At 43.0% G+C, this 26,587-nt stretch overlaps 1 protein-coding gene and 1 long non-coding RNA gene across 8 annotated transcripts in view; both read right to left on the reverse strand.

Moving 5' to 3' along the window:
• Positions 1-16,638, reverse strand: part of dctn1 (dynactin subunit 1) — a 45,182-nt gene extending 28,544 nt beyond the window's left edge. For 3 of the 7 annotated variants that reach the window (XM_087144583.1, XM_087144582.1, XM_087144580.1), the window contains exons 1-25: positions 16,492-16,638; positions 15,045-15,173; positions 13,752-13,869; positions 13,061-13,150; positions 12,043-12,111; positions 11,065-11,130; positions 8,580-8,696; positions 7,916-8,038; positions 7,677-7,748; positions 7,204-7,311; positions 6,688-6,784; positions 6,469-6,547; positions 6,019-6,142; positions 5,680-5,715; positions 5,294-5,398; positions 4,679-4,870; positions 4,126-4,245; positions 3,646-3,745; positions 3,272-3,357; positions 2,982-3,109; positions 2,403-2,517; positions 1,766-1,951; positions 1,464-1,547; positions 1,188-1,265; positions 722-824 (exon numbers count right to left, since the gene is read on the reverse strand). In XM_087144583.1, the coding sequence (XP_087000709.1) occupies positions 722-824; positions 1,188-1,265; positions 1,464-1,547; positions 1,766-1,951; positions 2,403-2,517; positions 2,982-3,109; positions 3,272-3,357; positions 3,646-3,745; positions 4,126-4,245; positions 4,679-4,870; positions 5,294-5,398; positions 5,680-5,715; positions 6,019-6,142; positions 6,469-6,547; positions 6,688-6,784; positions 7,204-7,311; positions 7,677-7,748; positions 7,916-8,038; positions 8,580-8,696; positions 11,065-11,130; positions 12,043-12,111; positions 13,061-13,150; positions 13,752-13,869; positions 15,045-15,142 (2,494 nt within the window). In that variant the 5' untranslated portion in view covers positions 15,143-15,173; positions 16,492-16,638. The remainder of the gene's footprint in view (positions 1-721; positions 825-1,187; positions 1,266-1,463; positions 1,548-1,765; positions 1,952-2,402; positions 2,518-2,981; positions 3,110-3,271; positions 3,358-3,645; positions 3,746-4,125; positions 4,246-4,678; positions 4,871-5,293; positions 5,399-5,679; positions 5,716-6,018; positions 6,143-6,468; positions 6,548-6,687; positions 6,785-7,203; positions 7,312-7,676; positions 7,749-7,915; positions 8,039-8,579; positions 8,697-11,064; positions 11,131-12,042; positions 12,112-13,060; positions 13,151-13,751; positions 13,870-15,044; positions 15,174-16,491) is intronic. The other 4 variants (XM_087144581.1, XM_087144585.1, XM_087144584.1 and 1 more) reach the window with 4 other exon arrangements.
• A 5,935-nt stretch (positions 16,639-22,573) lies between these two features.
• On the reverse strand, positions 22,574-25,241 carry LOC110973882 (uncharacterized). The gene is made up of 2 exons (XR_015427557.1): positions 24,103-25,241; positions 22,574-23,819 (listed from the first exon to the last, which is right to left on the reverse strand). It is a non-coding gene; the product is annotated as an uncharacterized LOC110973882 (long non-coding RNA).
• Positions 25,242-26,587: the final 1,346 nt, after the last annotated feature.

Genomic DNA, 26,587 nt, shown 5'->3' on the forward strand with positions numbered 1-26,587 from the left:
TGGACTGGATAACTTCTAAATGCCAATATAGCAGAGATTTAACACAATTTACACGGTAGTAATGAATTCAAATTACCAACATTACATGCATATGCATACCCTAAATTTTACATATTGATGATGACTACTTTAAAATAAGCAAGTCAAAATCACACAGTACAAAAGTTCTTAGAACAAAAAACTACTCTAACTTTGAAAAGGCAGCTACATGTATCTATATGCTAAATGTGATGAAAAACACGGTCCTTTGAATGAAAAGCACAATCATTAAAATGTCCACCATCACTGAAGATGCTCAGAAGCGTAAAGCAACTCTCCAAATGTTACACCCATACTCATCAACACATCAAAGCGAGTAATACATCGCAATAGAGGGCTGGGTGTGGTCTTTCTATAGAGACACATAATGCACGAGTACATGAAGAAAATTCCGTAAGGCTCATTTTGTTGGGTCTAGTGCCATTTACCTTCAGTCCCACACGAAATCAAAAACTTGACTTTCAGCACGGGTAACTGTTTTATCTTGTTTTTTATCTCCTTTTTCAAGAGTCGCTTCTTTCAATGTTGCTCCTATTTCATTCCACCCAATGTCAAATTTATACTTCTATCGGTACTGTTCTGAGCGAAACGCCATGTCTCTAATTTAAAAAAGGGTCTGGATATAGGCACAGAAAACAAGAATGTGAGACGGGATTCAAGGCTTCAGAGAAGAATGTCTTACCTGCCAAGGAGCCGGCAACCTTCATGGCACCTTGTCCGAGGTCGCGCAGTCCAGCCACTAAGGTGATTAGGTGCTCGCAGCACTCAGTCAAAGAGCTTTGCACCTGCAACAGGAGGGCATGTATTTTCAGAGTGTTCAACTGTCAGAGACTGAACAAATATTTCAAGCCCATTTCAGGAGGAATGTGGCACTGAAAGTATCCAAGTTGATTGTCGATCGTTATCGCAAATGTTCACACTGGTCTGCGTTATGAAGGATGTAGGACTGGTGGGTAATACCTTTAGAAAATTTTGTTTGATATGAACAATCTTTAGTTCAAATGATTATTGATTGTTTGATCTTGAGAGCCTTGTGTACATGTACATGTTCAAATTGAAGAGAAAACCTCTGACTCTACAACTCAACGAAACGGAATTAACGATGGAAGGAAACAGTGAGTTGGCTGACAAGGTCAGGTTTTACTTACGTCTCCTCCGTAGACGAGGGCCTGTGGGCCTGGGGTGGGCCCGTCACTGCCTTCAACCTGGGGTAATCGCCGGCGAATCTGACAAAAAAGACAGCAGGATCCACACTTATAGCTTGATAACAGCAACAGCGACAACGGAAAAGCTTCATCCCGCATGCCCGACCCTAACTGATCTTGAACAACTTGTGACGCTGAGCCCCCCAAAGTAGGATGAAGATAACGGTGTATATACAGGAATAACCCTAGGATGTGCAAACCATACACGGAAAACCTTACCATGCGCGCAAAGGTTTTGAGGTCTGCGTTGGTCCCTTCCAAATCCTTCAGCAGAATCGAGAAATCACTGGTTTCCTGCATCGCCTGTGGGTGTAACAGGATTGAACAAACGGAAATAAAAAAGGCTGGTTTCCTGCATTGCCTGCGGGTGGAAGAATGTGGATTGAACAAACGAAGTTGAAAAAACTCAATACTGACTAGGTACGACGATGCCGTTATGTAATATTATCCTTCACAGGTTTTACAAAAGTGCAAGAGCATGTTATTTCACTGTACAAAATCTACTCTCCCCTTGCGCATACCTGCATCAGAACTCGAAGCTTCTTGATTTCCAGGCCAACGATGTCTGTGGCGGAGGACACCAGCCGCACGCTGTCGGCCATCAGCAGGGTCTGATCCACGTTCTCCTGGGACAGGTGAACGTTGTAGAGATGGGTGAAGAACCCGATGGCCTTCATGAGGGATTCCAGAGAGGTTGTCTCGTCCAACTGTTGACAATGAAAGAAAATGGCAAGGCATCCAGATCTTGAATCCCATCCAATTCAGGTATTTTGGGGGGCTACGGCTACCGTTTTCCCCATTCGTGCCATATGGTGAATAGCCATAGCCACAGACAACTACAACAGTAGATGGCTAGGCGTTTTGCTGCTTGTCTCAAGAGCTAAGACAGGACATATCCTTTGCGTACACAGGTTTGACGGTGCTTGTGAATGGCGCAGTGTGGGCATGACCAACTTTCAACAGAATGCAAACAAAGTTGTCTCCACATTAAACAAATGCACCTGAGCACGGCAAGGACTCAGAATGACCATTTCTCATTCGAATGTACAAAACAGCCTTCAGGATCTTCACATGGGTGCCAATTAGCAATGGCATTCGAGCGGTCTGCGTCCAGGCTTTCTCCAGCACAACCTGGAGGTTACCAGCAATTTTTTTTACCTGGTCCTTGCGGAATAGATCAATCAGGTAATCCAGGGCCGTCTCGTGCGGTGACATCTCAGGATACAGGGTGCCAATCTTACAGAGCAGTGCCACGTTGCAGTTAGTCAGAGCACTGGAGAGATGCAGATGAAACACAGCAACAAGTCATTGTACTAGCCTCTCCCTCCAGGGAAAATCAATTATTACAACTCAAATTACAAGCAAGCAGTTGCACCTACACAAGTTGGAATTTGGCATTCTGGGTGACATTTTTTGCTACAGCTGGTAGAGACATTTTCACTTTAAAGTCGCCCTTAAGCTACAAGTGGCATAAATTGGCAATTTGTGAATTGTTAGCTATGGTTTGTTTTTGAAATGGCATGGGGGAGAAACCCCTGCCTCAAAACTTTTTTCCAAGTGAGTTTTTTTTTGTCGGATCAAATTTTGAAGTTTTTGAAATTTTGGGCGAAACCTTTTTTTCGGAAGCCCCATCATCTGAAGCTGGAAAATTACGATTTCTTTGGCAAACTGGCTTTTAAATAAGGGTGTTAAGATCTGTTCCCCTCCCCTGGGGCACTATGGCTTCTGTGCACTCACATCTGATATTTGGTGAGGATGGCCTGTAGTTGGGACATGGTGAAGATCAGAAAGTTGGTGAAGGCCAGCTGTTCCCCTTTGTTATTGCGCAGGACTTCCTCACGGTTCATGGTCTCCGGAATCTCAGCCTGCGAAAGGGAAAAAAAATAACTTTGATGAGCGGGGGTAACAGTGATGTAGATTCTCGAGTGCCCATGTCGATGGGCGTCAATGTTTTAAAGGCAAACAGGAGCAGATTTTGAAAACGTGCATTCGTTTAACAAGATCAGACGAAGCGGAATCGCAGGTACCCTTTCTTTGAGCTGGTTGACGAGGAGATCCGACTTGGCCAGCATTCTGGAGATAAGAAGCAGGACTTGAACACAGTCATGATCACCTGCGAGGGAAAAAAAAAGACAAACGCTTAGAGGCCCTACAAATATGACTAGTTTTCTTTATAACCTTCACTGCCAAACACAACTGCTCGTGTCAATAGTTGTTTACATTCTATTCAGAATTCTAAGCAGGAGCTGTAAAGCATGAAAAAAACTACTAAGCCAAGTTGGATGTTAAGTAAACAGTCACTCACGGGCGATATTAATCATGTAACATTTTGGCTGGTAACCTCTTTTTGCTGAGCAAAAGTTTTCTGCGTTAAGCGAATTTGGTTTGGGGGAAGCCTTACCTCCGCGGCGCAGGAATTGATCAGGCATGAAGGAGCAGAGATAATCGATGTGCTGGTTTGCCTGGTCGATGCGCAGCTTGTACAAGTCAACCTCAACAGCCTACAACAAAGAAACTTAAATTTTAGGATCCACTCTCATGTAGAGGAAAACATGACCAGTTCTCAGAAGAAGCCATGTTGACGGACAAGACTTTACTCCTTTGTAATGCAATTCAGCAAATATCCGTGGCTGATGAGACATTTTGCAATATAAACAATGAGAATGCTGTTGTACCCTACGACTGCCTCCAGTGAAAGTTTGAAACCCTCCACAACATTCACAGGGAGTGTAATCCAAGATGGTCTCTCTTGCAAACCCTCCATACAAATAACAGAGAGCAAATTCAGGCAGGTGACCTACTTTACTACTCAGGGGCTGTGGATAAGAAAACCCAATGCAACAGTCAAATGACTCATGCATATGAATGTGTTTGCTCATACCTTAGCCTGAACTTTGGTCTCCAGAAACTTAGCCTTGAAGTCGAACGTGGGCATGTCCGCTGCGGCATCCTGGGAGACAGCAGCGCTCTGCTGCTGACTGATTAGGTCACGGTTCTTCTCCTAAGGAACAATACCAAGTACAAAACCTGTCTCTTAACTCTTTCTTAATAGTGATGCTTTCCGTCAAAGTTTTAAAATATAGAAATGGGGAGGCTCAAAATACTAATTGAAAGAAACTAAAGTAAAATGACCTTGGCAAACTCTCTAAACTTCTCCTGAAAACCAATTTCACACGGGTGCTTTGCACACATTTTAGATTGCATCAGATCAGACACAAATTGCTTAACAAAAGCGGACTACCAACCAACTGTTATGTGATGTTTATATTGTGTAACTGGTTCCTGGCAGATTCTGCTCAGCTGCCCAATATTGTTAGCCCAACAGCTTCACCAAACCGGGCCCGGATGTAGACCATGTCCAAAGCAGGCATTCTGTGGCTTCGGCTTCTATATTTAACCAGCGCTGTGGCACGGTTCAATAGACACGGCCATACCTGCAGGGATGCAGTCAGCTGGCGGAACTTGGCGATGGTCTCCTGGCTGTCGGAGGCGGCTTCCTTCATGGCCTCTATCCGGCGCTGGTACTCCGCCACCTTGCTGCGCTGCATGTCTGCCTCCTCCCGCAGCTCCAGCTCCGTCTCACGGGCATTCTCCTGCAGCTCCTCATTCATCTCATTCAGTGATTCCTGAGGTTAAAGGTCAAAGGTTAAATATCTGAAAGGTCTGAAAAGTAAAGCATTTTTGACAGTAATAAGTCTTCCAAAGTTAATTTTGAATTTGTCCCTACCTAGTGTGACATGTAATCAGAAGTCAATTAATAATAATCAAGTTGGGTCACATCTCCACAGCTCAGAATTCACTTCAGAACAGGTGATGAGCAGTGACACAAGATTGAAAAGAACGCCTTTACTGCAGTTGATTCCAACCCTTTGTGACTTAACAACCCTTGATTGACCTGCTCAGGAGTGTTTTTACTAATTTATGCAGCTACAATGACTAAACAAAAGAAATTTGACATGCTCAGTAAATGTCAGTTCACTTCATCTGCTGTTTTGTTTTGTTTATCGGAGACATCGCTGAGGATCTAACCTCCGGTCCGAACATCTTACCAGGTCCGCGACGGTGGTCTGCAAATCCTGGAGTTGTTCCTCCAGTTCCAGGTTCCTGTCGGTCAATGTCTCTACCATGCCCTCGGCGCCAAGAGCAGCATCCACCTGACCAGGACGTACGACCCCAGAAAAATGCAGTGTTAGTAACGTTTGCAACAAGTGCATGAACCAAGGAATGAGATAGGATAAAGATAAATCCATCCAACATCCAGGAGACGGGTTGTAACAATGACATTTCAAGGCTTTCAATAGCTAACAACACAAAATTTCTATCCAAACAGATATCATTAGGTTCAGTAAGACCTCATCAAATGTTAAGAACTGTAGTGTGGTTGAATCGCGAATCAATCTATCTTACAGACCTAGTTGTTAATTCAGGAACTTACTTGTTCTTTAAGTTCAATGATTTGGTTCTCAGCATCCTGCAGAAATGAATCAAAAGAGTAAAAATGTGAGCTGGATTTTTTTTACGAGAGAAAACATGGAAGTTTCAGCTACCTTTGTCTTGCACCCGTAAGCACTCAACGCATACACCATGAACCTACAACCCAAAGCACAGGTGCCAGCCAACACTTGCAGGTCAACTTCAGTCACCTTTGTCTAGTTCCAATGTATGTTGGTAATGATCACTGATAAAAGGCGTAAACACTACAGACGCCAGTCTTTGCAAAGGAAGCTGTGAAACCCAGCCATCTTGGTCTGGATCCCTGCCTTACTCTCCCTACCTTGAGGGCTTTGTTAGCACTTTCCTTCTGCGCCTTCGTCTCCTTGAGTTCCGCTACGATCTTGTCCTTGTCCTTCAGAGCTTTCTGGTGCTCGTGCTTCTCGGCATTAGACAAATCTCGCAATCTGCAGTGGACCGGGGAAAAGTTAGACAAAACTAAACAGCGATTCTAATCCTGGACTGCTGGATCCAATATCAAAGACTATACAGTCTTGCACCAATTGGCAAGTACAGTTAGGAGTCGTTATCAAATAAGCACTTCTGAGTCTTAACTTTTATGCTGTTATATTCAAATGTGTTTTTGAGAAAAGATATGCATTTGTTTGGTATATCAGCCTAATTTTTGTCACTGGAACGAGTTGAAAACTAAGCCAAAGTTCTGATGACAACTGGTTAAGAGGTGAATTAAATATGAAGAATGACACTCAAAGGCAATATAAATGATGCTTACTTGACCAGTGCTTCTTTAAGACGTGCATTTTGCTGCTCCATCTGTTTCAACTGGTAATTGGCTGAGGCACCATCCGTTCCTTTGGAAACAAAACAAGATGTTTAAAATTAACCCCTTCGCGCCGGGACGCGAAATTGGGATCAGTTCCACTAGCAGATAAGATCGCGGTAGATCGTATTACAGAGTATCGTAATCCAAGCCTGAGGCTGTGATTCTTACCTCCCTGTTCGATCTCTCCCCGGAGTAGTTCGAGGTCAAGGGTCAACTCCTCAACTTTCTCCTTCAGGGTGTCCACCTCTGCTTGAAGAGAGTCACACTAAACAACGCCCGGAAAAGTTATAACAAAATAGCAGAACGATCAGACTAAATTGTCTTAGAAATTTTAGAAGTCCTTTGAGCCAGCCCCACTTCCCAGACTCTTCAAAATTCAGCAGGTATGGAATAGCCACCATCATTTGTCATAGAACTTGATGCCATTTGGAAGGAGCATAGAATGTACCACCGCTTCTTTAAAGGGTGGCGGATATCTCTAGAGGAGTCACAAATTTCCCAAATATGTATCAAGAACCGGGGTTAAGACTTTTGAAATCTTGTATACTTGGCCCTCGAGTGTAAAAAAAATTGTACTCAAGTTGGAGGATACTGGTCTGCTGGGATTAATCTAACAACAGTTGACGCTGAGCAAGACAATGAAATCAATGGTTTCCTGAGCAACTGCTGCCGCCTGATTCTCACTTTTTCCTCGGCCATTTCCTTGTCCAGAGTTGCCATCTCGATGGTCTCGGCCACTTCCGACATCTCCTCTTGGTATCGTTCGCGAGCCTCTGTTGCCTCGCGAGCTTCCTAGACGCCGAGACAGAGATGAATTTCTTTTAAATGGTGCAAGCAACGAATCTGAGTCCAACCAATGCGTCAAATGGATGGACAGGCAACCTGATTGATGCAACAGACGAGCGACAACTTCAATGGCCGCCAAAGGTGCTTCTGCTTACCTATCTTGGGGGGGTTGCCCCTTTCAAAAACTTTAAATACATTTTCAAAAATCTGGTACTTCTTAAGGGGGAAAATAAGGTGAACCAATGTGGGGGGAGGGGCGGGCCTTACATCTCTCCCCTTTCCAAGAGTTACTGAAGTGTGCTACTTCAAGCAGGATATCAGGAGTGCGAGGATGAGCTGGGAAAGGGGGGGTATGACTTCGTTTGACAAACCTTTTTGGCTTCCTGAAGCTGTCTCTCCAGGTCGTTCTTGGCTTCGATCATCTTGGCTTTGAATTCGGCCAACTGTAAGGACAGACAAACAACATCACAGGCCTCTGTTCAGAAAGTGACAGTGTCACCCAAATGTTTTAATGCTGGGAACAGTCCCGGTGTGAGTGTCACACCGCAATCGTGTGCGCATTCTCCGACACCCCACTGTGCTCCGGGTTCGGAGAGGTTCCCTCGGTTACCTGCGCCAGCTGTATCTTCATCTTCTCGGCTTCTTTCAGCTTCATCTTGTCCTCGGCTCGCTTGATCCTCAGCGTCTCCAACTTCTCCTTCAGATCCTGCACCTCCAGCTTCAGTGAGCCCACCTATGGATCGCATCAAGTTATGACATTCTGTAGGAAATATTGCAGTGCAGTGTTGCATAATAATCCTAGCCAGGTGAGGTAATTAATCTGGACGGAGAGCGGTTTCGTCGAATCTCCAAAGAAAACGCATCGTCAATTTGATGACACGGATCACAGACTTTTAAGGATTTAAAGTCTATTTCAAATCATGTGCATGATTGAAGACAGGGCAAGATTAGTCTAATTTAGGCAGATCTGCATGGCTCACAGCTCACACAAATGATGAACGTCCTTGTTTTCTCATGGAGTTCAAGATGTCAGTTTGGCATCTGGACTTGACATTCAACTACATATCATGGGGCTCACCTTGGACACGGACTGCCTTTAACTTTTCCCATATCTTAACACAAATACAAAAACAACAACCCTGGATCTCGGAGAAGATGCAATCATAGGTTTGGGGATTAGGATACAAACCCAATACGCAAACGAGGATTCTCAAACTTAACAGAGTTCATGCTCGCGGTACAAGTCTGAGCCGATGACAGGATCTGTGTGTTACCTGCTCTGAGCTCTGAGCATCGCCGCCACTGATGGCTGGCCTACCGGCTGTGGGGGGCTGAGGAAGGCGAGAGGAAGGCGTTGAAGGGGCATCAGTGATGGGGCTCTCCACACGGGACTGTGGGAGGTCGGGTGATGGGTAGGACAGAGGTAAAGGGTTGATCAGGGAGAAAAAAAAGAAGCATCTCTCAATAAGAATGATGTTAATAAATCAACAACCTTGGACGATGACTGATGAGAGCAAGGTTACATTAGAACACCACATAACATGGACTTCTGTTGGCATATAACGTAGGTATGCTATGCATCAAGTGTCAGAGTGAAAGAAGTCATTATAGTGACTACGATGGCTCTAACACAATCAAAGGGGATGATTGATTCAAATGCAAGCATACATGTATTTTCAATGACAACTTCGACAACTAAAGACTGATCAACTGATCATGGCTCGGGTAAGTGCTCAATTTTCATTTGAGTTAGAGAAAGTTTGTAAGTAGGCCATCACAGTTTGGCATGATAAATATCTCCACTCCCTTACAATTGGAAGTTAATCAACCTTGAACCATTTAAAAATATTTATCTAATTGACTCGGCTATGTCCAGTGAAGTCCTCCATTTCTTGCCAAAGATTTGCATAATTTCCTGCAACCTATCCCGCAGAGTTTAACTGCAGTTCTAAGTCTTCAGAAAAACATCACACTAATTCTGCAGTGTTGTTTGACATGGATGTACGTAGATGGGTCATTCCATGAAGTTTGGGCACAGTTTGTGACGGCGTCCCTTGTTACATCGGTAACTTTTATTGCCCATTATTTCCACATTACAACAGATTAAGTCTGTATTCAGCAAAGATGAAGCACACCACTACAAGAACCTAGCAAGATTTAGAAAAATGTCAATTTAGAATCCACATGCAGGGAAAAAAGATGTTTATTTTCACTGATGTAACAAGGGACGCCGTCACAAACTGGGCCCGAACTTCATGGAATGACCTGTATCTTCCCAACAACGATGAACTTTGAAGTCAACAGTTTTGACCGGTATCGGCCCGTATGTTAGTTATACATGTATTTAGTTAACTGTTCTTAAGCGGTACTTTGAGATGTACAGAAGTCGATATCAATGACATGAGCATCATGCCAACAGATTTTGTGTTTTAGAAAACATCTTTTAAGAACTGTAGGAACTGAGTGCCATGCAGAGACCTTGAATTGAAGACACCACATGTCCCCTTTGCATTTTATGTGCATGAAGCTTACGCAAATGCTTTAAAAAAAAATTCTTTGTGTAACGGAAGATCAAAGGAAATTTCAATAGTAACTCAAATTGTTGACTAAGGCCAAAAAAAAGTCTCCGAGTTCTGATCAGGGGTTGGCTTAAAAAGGGGTGTGGCGACACCGCCTTTTTTCTTTGCCCTCCTTTTTTTTCCAAAATATGATGTATGTACGTAGGTACCGCCGCTGCCAACAATGAAATAGACTGGCTCCCTCGCTATTTACTGTTTAAATACATATAACACAACCGTACCCCATCTAACACACGTTAAAATTAAGCAGGAGCAGGATTCTAGGTGATCAAGCAAGTTTGGCAGCTTTTGGACATCGTATTATATGAAATAAAAATCTTTTTCAATTGTGCTGAACCGCAGGTCTATGGCAACGCGTGCTGACCAGAAATGGAGACTTTTTTGGCCTAATGTACAAGTTTTTTACTTTCTTTTCAAATATTCTATACATCTTTATCTTGAAATCAACTTTTAAACAATTAGTTTGTGGATTTGCAAGTAAACATAACAAGCATGCACTCAAATTTCATTTCCAGACAGGTATAACAATTGTCAAAAGGGTAGATTTCAAACACAAAACCCCATGAAAAATACCATTTCATTTCACGCTGCATTTTTTCTTCACTGTAAAAACTTCTCAAGACAGAGAGAAGTGAGGCTGAAAACTCTAGGCTCTGACAACAATTCAAATTTTTTTCAAAACAGTATTACTTGTAAACTGCACGAGATGTCACAGATAAGTACATGAATGCAATGTAAGAAAAAAGTGTCGTCATGGCGCATGTAGCTTGAAAAAAGTGGAAGTGGAAAACTCTCACAGTTTTACACCTGAAAGGGAATTAACGTTAAATGAAGAGTAAAAAACCAGGCAGTATCTCATCTTTATCTTGTCAAGGATTGTGGCTCGTCATTGAGTTTTCCCCAATCAGTTAGCCTATAAGCCACAATTTTATTCAAAGTGGCGACCAAGTCTACCCTCAACCGACTGGAAAGACTAATGGAGAGGTAAGTTTACAAATAGTTAATCAACATGAAGAACAAACAATAGTTAACTTTCAAATCTCCAATGAAGTTATCATTTAAACAAAAACCAAATATCAAAAACAACAAAAGAAAAAAGATAAAAATAATATGTCAATGCTTTGAAAAGAATGCAGATCCATGCAAGCAAACTACCGCGGGTAAGCGGCGAAAGACTCACTCTCGACAAACCCTCTGTGGATCGCCGTGCGGGGGAGTATTTGGCGATACGACGGACGGACAACGACTGGAAGAACAAGGGTTTTTAGAAATGGAAATATACACAACACACACATGTGCACCAAATCCAGGCAATGAACCACACAAACGGAATGGATACATGCATTCATGCATAATTAATGTGTATGAGCAATACAATACCAATTATAAAAGGAATAATTTTTTCAAATGCCGTCAATTTTCAATGGCTTGGCATGACAATGTTACAATGAAGTAATCTGATCCTGCTCATTAAAAAAACATCTCTTCATATGAACAAAGAACTTTCCTGAGAACTGCAAGCCCTAGAAAATGCAATGACGTGTGCTCTCCATTATTAAAAAGCTTAACTGAAAGGGGTGAAGGCTGAAATTTTAACAATTACCAATTACATGGCCATGTAATACGAGTCTTGAGGACCTGACCAAACTTCCCGTTTATTAATTCTTTCTTTACACTCAATAGAACGTCAAATGATACACTCTCTATTCCGCTCTTGTTTTAGACTAATCAAAAACACAAAGTTGTTCCTCTGATGAGCTCTTCTTCAGCGGAATGTTATACAGGTACTTACGAAAATGATAATGACGCATACATGTACGTATAGGCTGTATATTATCGTGCGAAATGGACAGATTTCAGCCAGAAATTCCATCCACTGCAATTAAAGAAGTAGGATGAAGTACATTTCCCACTCTCTACACAACAAACACCTCCGACTACAATCAAAAGGCAGCAAATTGCCTGAAAGATAAAATGGCATTCAATTGTGCCCCCCGCCCCTCTCACACCCCTCATGAAAGAAACGTCCACAAGCCAGAGCAAGCTGCCTACAGCTGAATTGCGCAGGGTACATATAACAGATGCAGTGTGATGGCTATTGAAATGTTTGGAGGGCAGGCGGCTGCTAGGAAGGCATGCATGACAGAACTGGACTCACTTTCTCCGCCGGTGATTCGCTGGACTTAATTGACGTGCTTGCTGGCTGCTTCTTCCCAGACGGAGACAACTGTGTGCAATAATTTGTTAGCTAACCCTTATTCGTTGTCAATGTTTTTGGTAGTTTTAGTGCGTGAGCTACATCACGCTGAGGGAAGATTTAAATGGAACAGTTCAGCCGGGGCCTGTAGTAACATTATGTGAATTTGCAAAATGATATCTGTTCTAAGAGATTCTAATTAACTGATTTCTCTTTTAAACAACCAACTTTGCTTTTGGAAAGAGCAAAATTAGTCCAGACAGCTCTGACACACAATGTTTTGCTAGACTTGAAGCATTCTAATTTTCCAGCAAAGACCCAGCTGAAATGTCGCATCTAAAGTTGTGTCCAAATCAAGTGGCTGTGGCCAATATTAACACACATGCCTATGGGGAGTGACTCTAGCCACAAGCCCGTAACTCCCACTGGCGTACCTTGAAAGGTTCCAGCTAAATTTCCGACTTTCAGCTACCACACTGGGGTTGATGGTAAGAGACAAACCTTCAAAACATGCATTAAAGACGGACGCATGCATGAGTCATCCCTAACCCTGCCAAATATGCACCAGTGGTCACAAGTGGCTGTGCGCCGTTAAATTTAGCAGACAACAAGGGTGGGCAGGTATAGTGGGTTAACCAACTGTGCCAGTGCTCTGTGCTTATAAATCCAGTGTGCTGCATAGTGCCATCAAGTCATGCTGCGTCAAGCAACAGGTCTCCCGTTACAACCGGACTTTTCTCTGTCTTAAATTAAGCAGCGTTCTCGTTTCAGCAGTGTCGGGATCTGTCGCATTGAACAGGCTGCATGAGGGAAAAACTTCAATACATACTGAATGGACAGCACTTTGAAAGACTAGCTTAAGTTAAAAAAGAGACTTAACAGGGAAAATTTGATGGGAATGGGGCTGTAGTGGAAGGTTTGGAAACAAGAAATATTGTGTTGATTGCTGTGCCAATGTTTAAGAGATTCATCACTTTACCTTGTCTGCCTTGGGTATGCCAGTGGGGGCAGGCGAGGCAGTTCCTGGGGACGCTGTCCCACTGCCTGGGGGAGACTCCTCTACGGTGATCTGATGATGTAAGTAATAGTGACTATGACACTCTTTATTACATTAACCCTAACCCCCAAGGGTGTATGTTAAATCGTGTTGAAATTGGAGGATTTGGGATTGTTAGGGTTAATCCAGAACAGGGGCGTCAATGAGACATGGTGGTGACTTTCCTGAGCTGGGGTTTCAAATCTTGGCCAGGTCAACGTTTTGTAAGTTTGTTTGGTTTTTCAGTTCCTGCCCGATTTTGGTGGGTTTTGCTAGAAAAATCAAGAAAGAACTACAACTGTATGTGTCAAGATGAACAGTACCCAGGGTTTTCCCTTTCAAATATTCTCTTGAAGGACAGTCTAATGCGGTCATTTCTGGGTTTATTTTATGAACTTTTTAAATCCTTAGGGGTTGTCTAAAGATGGGTCAAATGATCAAAAATATTCAAGTAACTGCTGTATACGTATGTATTGAACAGATCCATTCCAGTTATAAGAATAGAAACGATCTTGAATGCAGTACATGACATCAACGACTGCTTGTCATAGGTGATCTTAAAGACTTTAGATGACTAAAATTATCGCAAAGGAGCATCGATTCCAAAATTTTTGTCCACAGCCTGTGTTCTTACTTGCGACTGGCGCACGAATATCCCGTGGTTGTCCGGGCAACTGAAGTATTTCTTGCCTTGGACGATTCCATTGTTCTTTCCCTTGGGTTCGTCGAGAACAACCCCAATCCACTTGCCCCTGTCAAAATTCAAATGGTGCCATTCAAATACGTAACAATGACACCACTCTAGTGACAAAATACGGCCTGACACAGGTCACAATTCAAGACATAAATCATGGTAAATGTGTTATGTCGCAACTGCCACATCTGTCCCCACTATGATTGGCATGGTCCCAACTGTGGTGTTGTCATTGGGCCGGCCTAACGCCGGTAAATTTCTGCAGAAATTTTCTCAACCCTCTCTGGGTTACTTGTGGCTTACACCTGTGAAAGACTCTTCCAATAATGCCAACCTGCCATTTCACCCAAACTAGATTCTGCTAACACGTGCTGCCGATATATACCGAGTTATGATGGCACATTCTATGGCACACCATATCACAGTTTGGGCCGGCCAGACTGCGCCACTGTAGTTGGGACAGATGCTCTAGTTGGGACGTATCAACTGGGCTGGTGGTGTTGCTAGTGAGCTAATCAGCACTTTTTCCACGTCTCTGTTTTTATCACCACCCTTGGCTAGACCCCATGCTCCATTATCAGTTTAAAATGTCTGCTGTTGGAACCAGATGCCCATACAGTGCATGTGTACTTGGTCACAGGTCAGGCCTCATGTTAAACAATGTGATATTTCTGCGAAATTCAGGGGACTGAATTTATGAATGGCTCTCCTGCAAGTCCTTCTACCATGTCAACAGAATAAGTTACAGAAAGCCCAGTGCTATGTATAAGGGATCAGCTGCATGACACGAATGTGTACGGACAGAGTTCTCATGGGTGTTGGGAACAAAAGGATATTTTTTTCGACAATCACTGAATGAATGCTAATGGTACTCATTCCGTACATGTACGGTATAAATATGCAATTGTCCGGTATAAATGTGCAATTGTCCCCAAAATGAGTTGTACCTGTTTTATCTGGGTCATTCCACGAGGTTGAGGCACAATTTGTGACGGTGTCCATTGTCACTTGGTTTCATAAAAATGAACAGCTATTTCCCTGCATGTGGATTCCAAAGTATACATCTGGCAAGGCTGAATACAGAGGTAGGTGTCATTTTTACACAGTAAATGACCTACTCTACAGGTCATGACAGGAGGTAAAAGTTACCGATGTAACAAGGACACCGTCATAAATTGTGCCCCAGCCTCATGGAATGACCCATCTACAACCATTCCATCTCTACAAACTCACGATGCAAAGGCAGTCACGCCCACAAACGCCACCTTGCCATGCAAGCCCTTTCCTATGATCTCCACCTTGGAGCCGGTCTTGACTGGCTTTTCTGCCATCCTGATCTTGGGTCAACTCACTTCCCTACTGCTGTTCCATGTCAGACAAAAAACAAAAGCAGATGCATGACAGAGCAAACTCCTGATAGGCCTACTAGGGTCGGAGAATACAGGGGTGTGAGTGGACATAAAATTAAAGCTGAGAACAGCTACATAAAGCTGAAATGTAAAAAGTTTCCATACTTTTGTACAGGCCGGTTATACAAAAAAGTTGAAATTCAGGGTCAACATCTAAACAAAAAAGCTGAAATCAGTTAAAAAGCCAAATTCTCACATCCCTGAGAATAACATGAACAAATATTGAAATAATGGTTTCGGAGGAAGACTCATATTTACTCATTAACTGGTTGTTTATGTTCCTTGCTGGCAAGAGCATTAGTGATAAACGCCGTTTTATTTTATACATGTAAGTTGTAACTTTATGCATGGACCATGTCATTAAGTCTAGATGGAGTAGTCCAAATATTATGCCCAATTGTGAATGCTCCAGTTTTTTAGTTTATTCTGTGCATGGCGCCGTTGGGCACAATCAGTCAGTCAGCTACCCCTTGAACTGTGGGGTCTGACGTCCACTCCTCTCCCACGAGAGAGAAAGGAATGGACGTCAGAATCCACAGTTTGTGGGGTATCAATCAGCATGATTACAAAAATTTGGTTACGCTATTCCCAGTCATCACACTGTGGCATTTTAACACACCCAAAAGAAGCAAAATGCCCCTTCGTGGTTGTCAAAGCTATGTAGAAATGCACTCTGGCCTGCATGTAGGCCTAGGCCCATAGCCTACATGTAAGTTCCCGGATGTCCAACGGTAAGAATCAGTCGATCCAATATGAAATCTCCAACTGTAGTGTAGGCCTAGTGCCTGTATTTCCTTTTTTGAAAAGAATGTTTCAGTTTCACAACCGCAAGTTAGAAAGAAAGGGTGGTTGGCTCAGAAATATCAGCACATCGTGTCATGTCGTGTACGGTGTAAGCTTATTGTATCTAGGCCTAATAAAATAAATAGATGGACATAAAAACATGACAGATTGCACAAAAATCGAGTGAGCGTATAAATCGTCATGATCGTCCGATCACACCCACCATATATCGATAGCCCTACATGTACTATACAACAATCTAAACATGTACTACATGGAGAATGTGCCTTTTTTCGTCATAAACAAGTCAGTGCCTACCGTAGCACTGCAGTACTAGGCTAGCCTAGATCGGCCTGGTCATGCAGTGTGAAAATAATGAAGTAACGTTAGGCTCTCAGTTTTTATATTTTTTTTCTTTTAAAGCAGTTTCAAAGGGAAAACAACATCCTAACGACTCGACTTAAATTGGAAGAAAGAAGAGTTCTTACAACGCAAACTAGGGAACTGTTTGCTTGTCTGTCATGTCTGTGCCAAGATGATTCCTATCATATCAAGCGATATCCGGGACATTAATTTTTTTCACATAAACGCGAAGGATATTCTTACAATCGTGCACAACTAGGCGCTCCCAGAAGATATCCGAAGACTAATGAATAAATGTCACAAGAGGGCGCTTGTGAACCCCTATAGCTGTTCGGAGCTGTGACCAGTGCTGATTAAATTAATCTAATACAGATTATAATTGCGCAATAAATAATGACAGTAGACAGATGTCCCTGGTTTTTCAACTGTGAAAATCAAAACAAACAAACAAAATGATCTTGGTCGTCCGATTTTAAACCGAATGATCTCGAAACAAAATAAAAAAAAATCTTTTGGACTCTCATAATTAAAAATGCACTTACCTACCAAACTACAAAATGGCAAAACATGCAACCCCTCCCCGCTTGCGTGTTTTTATCACACAACTCACGTATGTTCAAGAGGATGTATCTTTTATATACTTGAGATGTTCCTCTAACTGCTAGCATGCGGTGGCGTTAATTGCTAGGCTCTTCCGGTGGGATGGGAGAAGGGGGAAGGACAAGAGTTCTCACAGGGTAGTAGTTACCCCTTTTGTCATCCCAGCTACCCAGCTGTTAGCATTGTATATGGGCTACACGCCGATAACATTATGCGCCACGTTGGCACACCCATAGAGACAGTTTTTTTTTCCAGTCTGAAGTTCAATACACGTAGCAACAAATTCAGGCACAACGATATAAAACACGGCTACAGAGACACATTACATATATCAAGATCTGACACTAACATCTGTTATGATTTCCCAGGTTATCAACAGTGTTATGACACAGCTTAATATTGATTTTGTCTCAGTATAGATGGAGTTTAAAATAAACTTTAACCATAAACGTGGACAAACATGACAACTTCTTTGTCTCTCTCGAGTACACACGCTGGATGTTGCTTGTCCTTTCCTATCTGACGCACTTTGTCACTTACTGACTTCTAACAACTCACTCACTACGTCCATTTGAAGTGCAAAAATCCAGAAATATTCAAATAACATCGGTTGCAAATATTTTAAAACTGTCTCAAATTATAGAGTTTTATTTACAGTTTGAATGAAACAACCTACATACGATATTCGTGACTCAAATTTTTCTACAGTTCTTTCCAAATGTTAAATCATGTTGAAACAAACTTTATACATCTATGTGTGATCTCTCGTGTGAGTAAATTCAATGGACTGGGATCAACGTTAAAATTGCCTTGGTCAGACTGCAGTCGAAAACTGTCGAATATTGCTATCACACGAACAGGTTCAATACACCATTCCCGGTTTGGTTTTGTCTTCTCGTCTTTGGGAGACGATTTATGTCCAAATATTGAAATCTGCACAGCAAATGGATGTTTGAAAAAAAAGACATATATTTAGGGGAAAAAAATCAAAATTAACAATTGCGGGAAAAATACAAGCCTTAGGGCGGTTTTAGCACCTGACAGTTTTCTGGTATGTTTTTCCTTACTTTTTTATTATTAATTAATGTTTTTCAAACGTTTATGGGCATTTAAAGTGCTGTAGATTTCGTCAAGATTCCTCACAAGGTTTCTTCTTATATGAACTAAGTTGAAATTCCTGATTTCGTGTTTCGGAATTTCAACGGCTTCCAAATCGATGTTAAAATGAGCTCTGAAGCTTTTTGTAGTGAAGGTAGCAAGTTAGTTGAAGAGGTTTGCGGTAGCACCATGTAGGATATCTATTTCATGAGTTTATGTATGGTCCTGAAAGTATGTGCTGTCCGTCGTCAGGAGCGTGCTAACTGTAACAGTCTACGGTAAAAGTTGATCACTACGTTACACATTTTAATGGTGCTCTAAAGATACAATCTGAACAAAGTCTCTGTGCTGTTTATCTGTCCTATGAGGCTTTGACTCTAGATTTCGAAGAAGAGACAGAAAAAAGTTGTTGTTCTCGAACTTGCTGGGATCGTCACTACGGGTGGCATTGCTTAACTGACAAGTTTTTCCCCCTTGGCTGTTTCGGGTGTTGAAGGAGCGACAGCGAAGGTCGTCGCAGCAGGCCGAGCATCAGTGGTCGATGGTTGTGGTGAGGAACTCACCGATGCGGTGACCGCGAAGACACCCGGTGAGAGGCCGTCCATCGGGGCCGAGGGTGAGGCAGAAGGAACGGGGCTGGTTGAGGGGACGAACACACGCGGCACCACCCTTACACAAACCAGTGCATATTACGTCATTCCATAGCCCGAAATCGTCGCCTCGTGTACGCAGAGCAGGGCATTCGACGGGAAAATGGCTGGGTTCTCTCTCTCGCCAGTTAGAGAAAATACCCGCCTCCAGTCCTCCACATTCCCAATGTTGTTCCCCTTTTCGACATGCCAACCACAACCAGCCGATGCCATTTTCGTTTGCCCTTTCCGCCATGAAATTATTTTCCTCCAGTGAGCGCGGAGCGGCCATCGCGCCGCCCCTGGCCTGGCAAGCAGACCAGGCCCCGTTCCAGGCCGTGAAAGGTATGAAGATGTAACAAGAACTGTTCCACCTCTCCCAACCCGAGAGGCAATACGCAGCACCACCGGGCGCGGAGGGGCAGGTGCCTGCCGCCCATGCGGCTAGGTAAACGGTCAAGCTGATGCTGATAAACCTGACAGGATACATCTTGGCGCACGAGATATCGTTGCGATTAAACAGGAGTCCTTAATATTTAATAGCAACACCGATATCGTCTGTTGGTCTGTGTCCAATTGTGCCTTAGCGACGACAGACAGCAAGCGCGCTTTCTGCAGGGCCACTGTGATCTGAGGAGTGCACTATTCCTAAACACAGACGGTTCCGAATTCTCAGATGAAATTTGTTGTCCTAATCTGTTTTTTTAATGATGAAATCTAATTAGATTAGCATACCTCTTCCACAGATTCAGTGCGTTGATTGGCCGAGAGCTAAGCTCACGACAAGTGCTGCTTTCTGGTTCATGACTTTGTCATGCAAGTGCACGCACTTCTGATCAGTGATTACCAGCTTCCATTAGACGGAAACTCAAGTTGTGCCTGAACTTCAGGTGCCATGGAAGTGACGTCATAATTACGATCCAGGGCCGTTTTCCAATACTCAACCTCGTCTCCGTCTCAGGCTTCGTCCCCGAAACCAATTCCGGATTGTGGGCCTGAAGCGTTTAAATCAAATTTGATTACTGTAGTTTTTTGCTCTCTTGCATCTTATATGATGTTTTGTGGCACTATTAGAATAATTGGTACGCTTACAGCTTCAAAGTCAGGTAGTGAAAAAAAAACAGTTGAAGACTGAGACGCAGCCGAAGTTGAGTATTGGAAAACGGCCCAGATAATGGACGAATCCAATGCATTGCATAGGGAATGGTGGACTGGTCCCCCGTCCCTGCTACGTTCGGAGGACGTCTGTCCAGAGACTAAGTTCGGGACGGGAACCAGTCTAAGTGCTGCTACTGCTGGGAGGTTGTTTAGAAACGTGCTGATAAATTTTCCACAATTCCATGCGCAGTAGTAATGTAGGGAAGCGTGTTTTAGGGGGGCACCAAAGTTTATTTGGCACGCCGCCCAGCCCGTTTGAAATGTATAACAAATTCCCGCGAAGGAAGTGCGCTGGGCGCCGGCGTGCGAGTAACAATTATATTCCTTTCCAGTGTGGGCACCACAGAGTGAGTATCTTAGGATTAGCCTGTTACCATGAAAACTAGCTTTTTGCATTGTAATAGCTGAATTGCAGTCTTTCCACCCTCGCAATCTATGATTCCATAGTGTGTGACCCGACTTGATGATTATTGGGGTCATAGCAGAACGCGGAATGAGTGATTTTGGAGTGAAAATTCACCGTCTTGATTTTAAAAGTTTCACGTGAAGCGTACATGTACATGTGATATTGTTCATTACGCATTGCACTCAGGCTGTTTGTGTAGCGACTCGTAAGATTTGCACTAGGCTTTCGATCTTTACTCCACACACTGTTCATTATTAGGTGCTGTCTGGAAGGCCAAGTCCACGGTCGCACACCGGCCTGGCACTCGGGGTAATTTTAGGGATTTGGGGAAATTATAGGAATTTTAGGAATAAAGGATTTGAATTGTTATTAACTGTGATCAAACCTAGATATTTGAACCCCCAAAGTTGACATGTAAATAAAACTCTGTATAATTGAGACGGTTACATTTGGACTCTATCTGCCCGTTTCCTTTGCCTTGGCGTCCTTCAACTAACAATTTAAGCGGACCTCCTTAATAGATGGTCTGTCATGACACATTATGGTTATCGACCTGAAAAATTATTATGGTAGCAGACAACGCACACTAATTTTTGTCCAAAGTGCATTTCCCGTCTCCGACAATTATGACGTTGATTTATCCACTCCAGTATAGCGATCGACATCACTTTTTTCATTACTAACAAACTGCTGGTAACAATTTACGGAAAGTATCATCAACCTGAATGACTGATGCTCGGTACTTGTCGTATTGGCTCTATTGTCAGTGAATGAGTCCCAGTGGAATACCGCAGAATATGCAGTCATAGGTAGCAAAATTGTCTTCGTTAACTAAAAGTTATTATTTAGCCGGGCTTCTGAGCACTCGTAAAAAAGATTCTGGCATAGCCTAATGCAGCATGACAAAACGAGCAGCGGGAAGAGACATTACTACTGCAGCATAATAATTGTCGGTAAAATTTAGAAAACTAGAGTAACATATAGTGCCCTGTGCACGGAATGCACGTACGTTGATCGGAGAAACTTGATGCTCACAATGCGAGTCCGTCGCTCTAACATACTTTATTTACAAATTCCCATTCCAATGCCTTGTATGAAAAGGCGCTGGGATGAACAAATCTAGCGGTGTGTGATAACCCATCATCGTAACATGTACATGCGAGATTGGAAGTAACATCTTACATGCCTTTTTTAGCTCCATGGTAGTTACTCAGTGGAGCAAAGATCTCAAACAGAAACATCTCTGTGTTTAAATAGAAGACCCCATGTCCGTCCCCATCAATTTCAAGCATGAGTACCTTCTCTCGACGATTACAAATAGGCCCATTTATGAAATAGTTATCAACTAAACGTCCGAGTTAGCACGGGCCCAATGGAAGGGCTCCCTCTACAGGTTGGTGTAGAGTAGAGGTTGGGGGAGAGGATTCCCTTGTTGTTGATTCATCCAGATGTGCAGCAAGGAGCTGGTCCATGACTAATCTGGTTCCCTGACCAAAGATTCCCTGACAACTCTTGATAAAATCTTGATTCGACGAGAATAGTTGGAATCATCGGGTCAGGTATCCAGCCTAGGCCATGACCTCATCTGGCTGTAGTCTGGGGTTCTGGCTCAAGACGAGGGCAGCGTACGTGAGAATAATGCTTAGGAATATTGGTTGGTTTTTGGTCTGTCTGTAGGTCCTGCAGCTGATAATTCTTAAAGTGCCATTCGGTCAATCAGAAAGATTGCTTACCATTTCTGAGGAAAAATGGATGGTTGAAAAAACTGACAAGGAATTTTGCCAAAGGGAAGATTTTTCATAAATTTTCTAAAAATGTGATGTACTTTTATTCTCTAGAGTTTCTCCCTCTAAACATTCCTCTATTCCCCTGATGGACAACTCTCCCCATCTCACCACTCAACTTCGTTGATGAGATTTTGTTTTAAGTGATAAATATTCAACATTCGAACTCTTCCGAATCAGGCAGCGTTTTCGGTATCGTCTTTTTCCATATAAAAAATTTATAGCCGAATATGTGCCCCTTCCGATCCGCAAAATTGCGAGACATGCAAAAACACCCAGTCACTCCCCCGCGCGCGTCCATATTTAAGGCACTCTGACGGCTTCAGGGCGTACCGCGCATAATGCAGCAACGCATGAAGCGGTAGACAGGTCATCTGCGGATCCTCTATCGTGTAGCTTTTAAACCGTAGAGATAACATTGTGCGTCCCCTTGACACACCGATAGAGCACGCTATTTCAGTGTCTGTAGATTTTGGTAAATAATAGTCACAAATTCAGGCAAACGACACAAAACAAAGGCGGCAGAGACACATTGTTCATACATCTGACATGAACTTCTATTTTTCAGGTTTTCAATAATGTGATATGGTACAGCAGTTATACTAATTGGCTCTGTGTACAAAGGTTGAAATAAATTTTTAAAAATCTTTAGGTGGCTATGAAATGTATGTACAGTTTCTCTGTCTCTCTCCATTACAATCATAGACATTGCTTGTCCTGTCTTATCTGACGCAACTTGTGAAGCAAAACGTCCCACGCAAATTAGCCTCTTCGCGTTGTTTGCCTCTTCTGAAATACAGCGTTTAAGAAATTTTAATTTTTTAATTACAGTCATTATAAGCATTTTAAAATTATCGCAACCGATGGTGTTTGATTTGCAGTTTGATAAAAATAAACCTGTTTGCAACCGAAAACTTTAGATATTCAACGTTCTTTTTTGAAATTTTATATCAAGTTGAAATATAGATGTGCGTGGGCTCCTGTTTTGTGTGAATCTATTAGGTGTACTTGGAATCAAATCAAGTTTTGATATTGCCGGTGGAACGATTTTTCTTTCCTCGGTAAGGTCTCAGTAAGTCAACAACAGCCGAATACTGCCAGCACACGAAGAATTTCAAAGTACTTTCCATGCATTTGGTCTAGCTCCCAATGACTCAGTGTTCCTCAGATCTGATTCAACTCTGCCGGTGTTTACACTTAACGTTTCCCTTGAAGACGGCAAAATGTCCGACGTATTGAAATATCGCTGCAGATGAACGGTTGTGAAAGATAAATCGACTGTATTTCATTGGCAGTATAAAATCAACCCAGATTATCTGTATCATTTAGTCAGCAATATGCCATCTTCTGACACATCCCGATAACTTTTAAGGCCACATAAGAAATAATTGTTGAGCGTTGAGCGTCCTTTTTTTAAATCTTGGGGTGGGAGGGCTTTTTTTCAGTTCAACATACATCTTTGCTGGATTAGAAAATATATGAGCAGTTTCCTCAAATGAAATGAGTTTTCTTTATCTTGTTTACGAAAGGGTTCTACACAGGCAAGTCATTCGTGAAAAAAGGAGATGGAGGTTGTACAGCCAGACGAAAATAGGAGGTTTTTCAGACAGGGTCTCAGCGCTGTAGCTCTGTAAAGTGGAATCAGTACCTGGGAATGACTGCCACTATATTGGTGAATCTCAACCTCGTTCCATGGGCTCCATCTTGCCGCGTCATGTAGTCGATGTTGGGTGAATCTGCACTGGTACATGTAGATGTTCGGGAGTAATCGGCGATTTCTGGAAGTATCATGTCCAAAGCGCGAAATATCAAAATATCGCTAAATTTTAAGGTTTTTTCAATAAATAAAATCTTTAAAAAAATGAGGGGAGGAATGTATTTCTTAGGGGCGGGGACGATCACCAACTCTTTTTTATGCAGCCTAACAATAGGGAAAGGTACAAGCCGTCGGAACTTTTTAAGCGCCTGGCTGTTGACTGAGATAATTAAATTTGTATTTCAAATGGTCAGGTGTCCCATTTGTCCAGAAGATGAACAAAGTCTTTGTGTATCTGTCCTCACCAAGATGACTCTGTCCTTGACACAGTGGATCTAAACTTCGAAGTACAGGCAGAAAGATCCGTCGTTCTCAAACTTGCTGGGGTCGTCAAATCTGGTGGCATCGCTTAATTGACAGATTTTTCCCCCTTTCGTGGTATTTCGGATGTTGAAGGATCGGCAAAGAGGGTCGCCACAGCAGGCCGAGCCGCAGCGGCTGATGGTCGTGGTAGGGAACTCATGGACGACGTGACTACGAAGGCACACCGAGAGAGGCCGTCCGTCGGGACCGAGGGGTAGACAGAAGGAGCGGAACTGGTTGGGTCGACGAACACATGCGGCACCACGAAGCGCCTCACCTTCGCATGATATGTCATTCCATTTTCCAAAATCGTTGCCTCGTGTATGCATAGCAGGGCATTCGACAGGAAAATAGCTGGGTTGTCCCGCTCGCCAATTGGAGAAATCACCACATCCCCAATTTTCGGTCCCATTTTGACAGGCCAGCCATAACCAATGGATGCCAGTTTTGTTTGCCGTTTCCGCCAGGAAATTATTTTCCTCCAGTGAGCGCGGAGCGGCCATCACACCACCCCAGGCCTGGCAAGCCGACCGGGCCTTGTTCCAGGCCATGGAAGCTATGAAGGTGTAACAGGAACCGTTCCACCTCTCCCAACCCGAGAGGCAACACGCAGCACCACCGGGCGCGGAAGGGCAGGTCTCAGATGCCCACACCAATAGGTAAACGGCCAAGCTGATGCCCAAAACCTTGACAACATACATCTTGGCACCCGGGATAGCGTTGCGATTACACAGAAGTCTTGACTTGTAACACCAAAACTGTCAGCTGCCCGTGCTAAGTGTGGCTTTCGCGACGAATGGCAGTCAGCGTTCCTACTGCACGGCCTCCGTGATCTCCAGTGCGTATTGCGCCTCAACACAGACGGGTTCCAAATTCTCAGAAGCAGTTTGTTAACGCATCTTTTTGTGATAGAATGAATTGTATTCTATAACATGACTTTATTCATCATGTTCCAACATGCACACAAATTCATTACCTCTAGCAATCGACTGACTAGAGATCGCTCTCCCGTAACGCCAGACAATACAGACAATGTAAAATTGATCAGCAATTATACCTGCATTGGCAGTACGTGTGCTTCTTGTCCCATGCGTCACGCAGTGTCCCTTTCGTAGAAAAAGGACCGCTGCTCATAGAATCGCCGCCATTTGCACTATCATGAACTTAAAAGGGGCCAGGCGATGATATCATCTGAGGCGTACTTTCGTGCAACTGTAAACACTTCTCCAAGGTATAAAACTACTTTGACATCCTTTTATGGTTAAGTACCGGTATTGCCAATATTCAAACAGCATTAATTGTCCATGCATGCTTTTTGGAAACGAGGGGCGTTGTGAGTCACTCAAGGAAGACACTTTTTAGTGCACAGGTTTTTCGATTGAAAAGGTAATCCAAAATTTGCACGTTAAAAACTTGTCTGTGTGAGGGTCGTTCGTTAGCGTATTGCCTTACACTTAAACCAAAAATGAATCTTCAAAAAAAGCAAAATTTGAACAGAAAAAGGGAAAACATTCCAGCTATTCTGCGTGTAAAACTATATATTAATAACAGTTTGAGGTTGTCTCCCTGGAATGAAGTCACAATTTGACTTCCAGCTAATGGAGAGTCACATTGTATAGCATAACAACCAACAAGGCACCCAAGTACCCCGTTTAAAATAGCAAAAAGTAAATTGAGCGAATGTACAATATTAAGGGGTGTGGCGAAACTTGCCTGGCATAGATAGGCCTTCTTTGAAGTGAACCGCTCGTGCGCGACACCCTCAATCCTTCAAAATTAGTGTCGATTGTGCGACCGATCACTTCTTGTCTTCAATATTTTATGACGTCCATTTATCTATACCAATTAAGCTGGAGGCGAAAATGTCAGGGCGGTACCGAGAAACTGAATGTTGTCTTGATGGTGTTGTCAGTGTACGACTCCCAAGGGAAGTGGATGGGCGCGCTATGACGCAGCATTATGCCTTTGTTCAAAAGGATATCATCGAGCCAGACCTTCAGGGCCAAAGCCTACAAAACGAGCCTTGTGCGTTGATGATGTTATCGCGGCTAATAATTGTCCCCGTAGGCAGAATGCCTAAGCATCGCAGAAACACCAAGAAGTCCAATGCGAAATTTTAGAAAAATTAGAAAATCAGGAAGAAAACGTAGGTCCTGGTTATTATTTCACACCGACACCAAAAACGCCCCTCGTATACGGAATGTTAGCACATGTACTTACAAGATGTGCGATTGAGACAGCGTGTGGTTGGTTTGGTTGGTTGGTTAGATGTCATTGCAAGAATTACAAAACTGTTACTGGAACTGGCAACTTCAATTTTGAAATAAGCCAGCAACTAGTCGAGATGGTGCTCGCTTCGATGCTTTTTAACACGATATAGTTGCCACACATTGTTACTGATCGATGATGCTCTATGTGTCTCCTTAA

This window comes from Acanthaster planci, linkage group LG13 (genome assembly GCF_054643075.1).
Source record: "Acanthaster planci isolate LZ-2023a linkage group LG13, COTS_SCS, whole genome shotgun sequence".
Classification (NCBI taxonomy): Eukaryota; Metazoa; Echinodermata; class Asteroidea; order Valvatida; family Acanthasteridae; genus Acanthaster; species Acanthaster planci.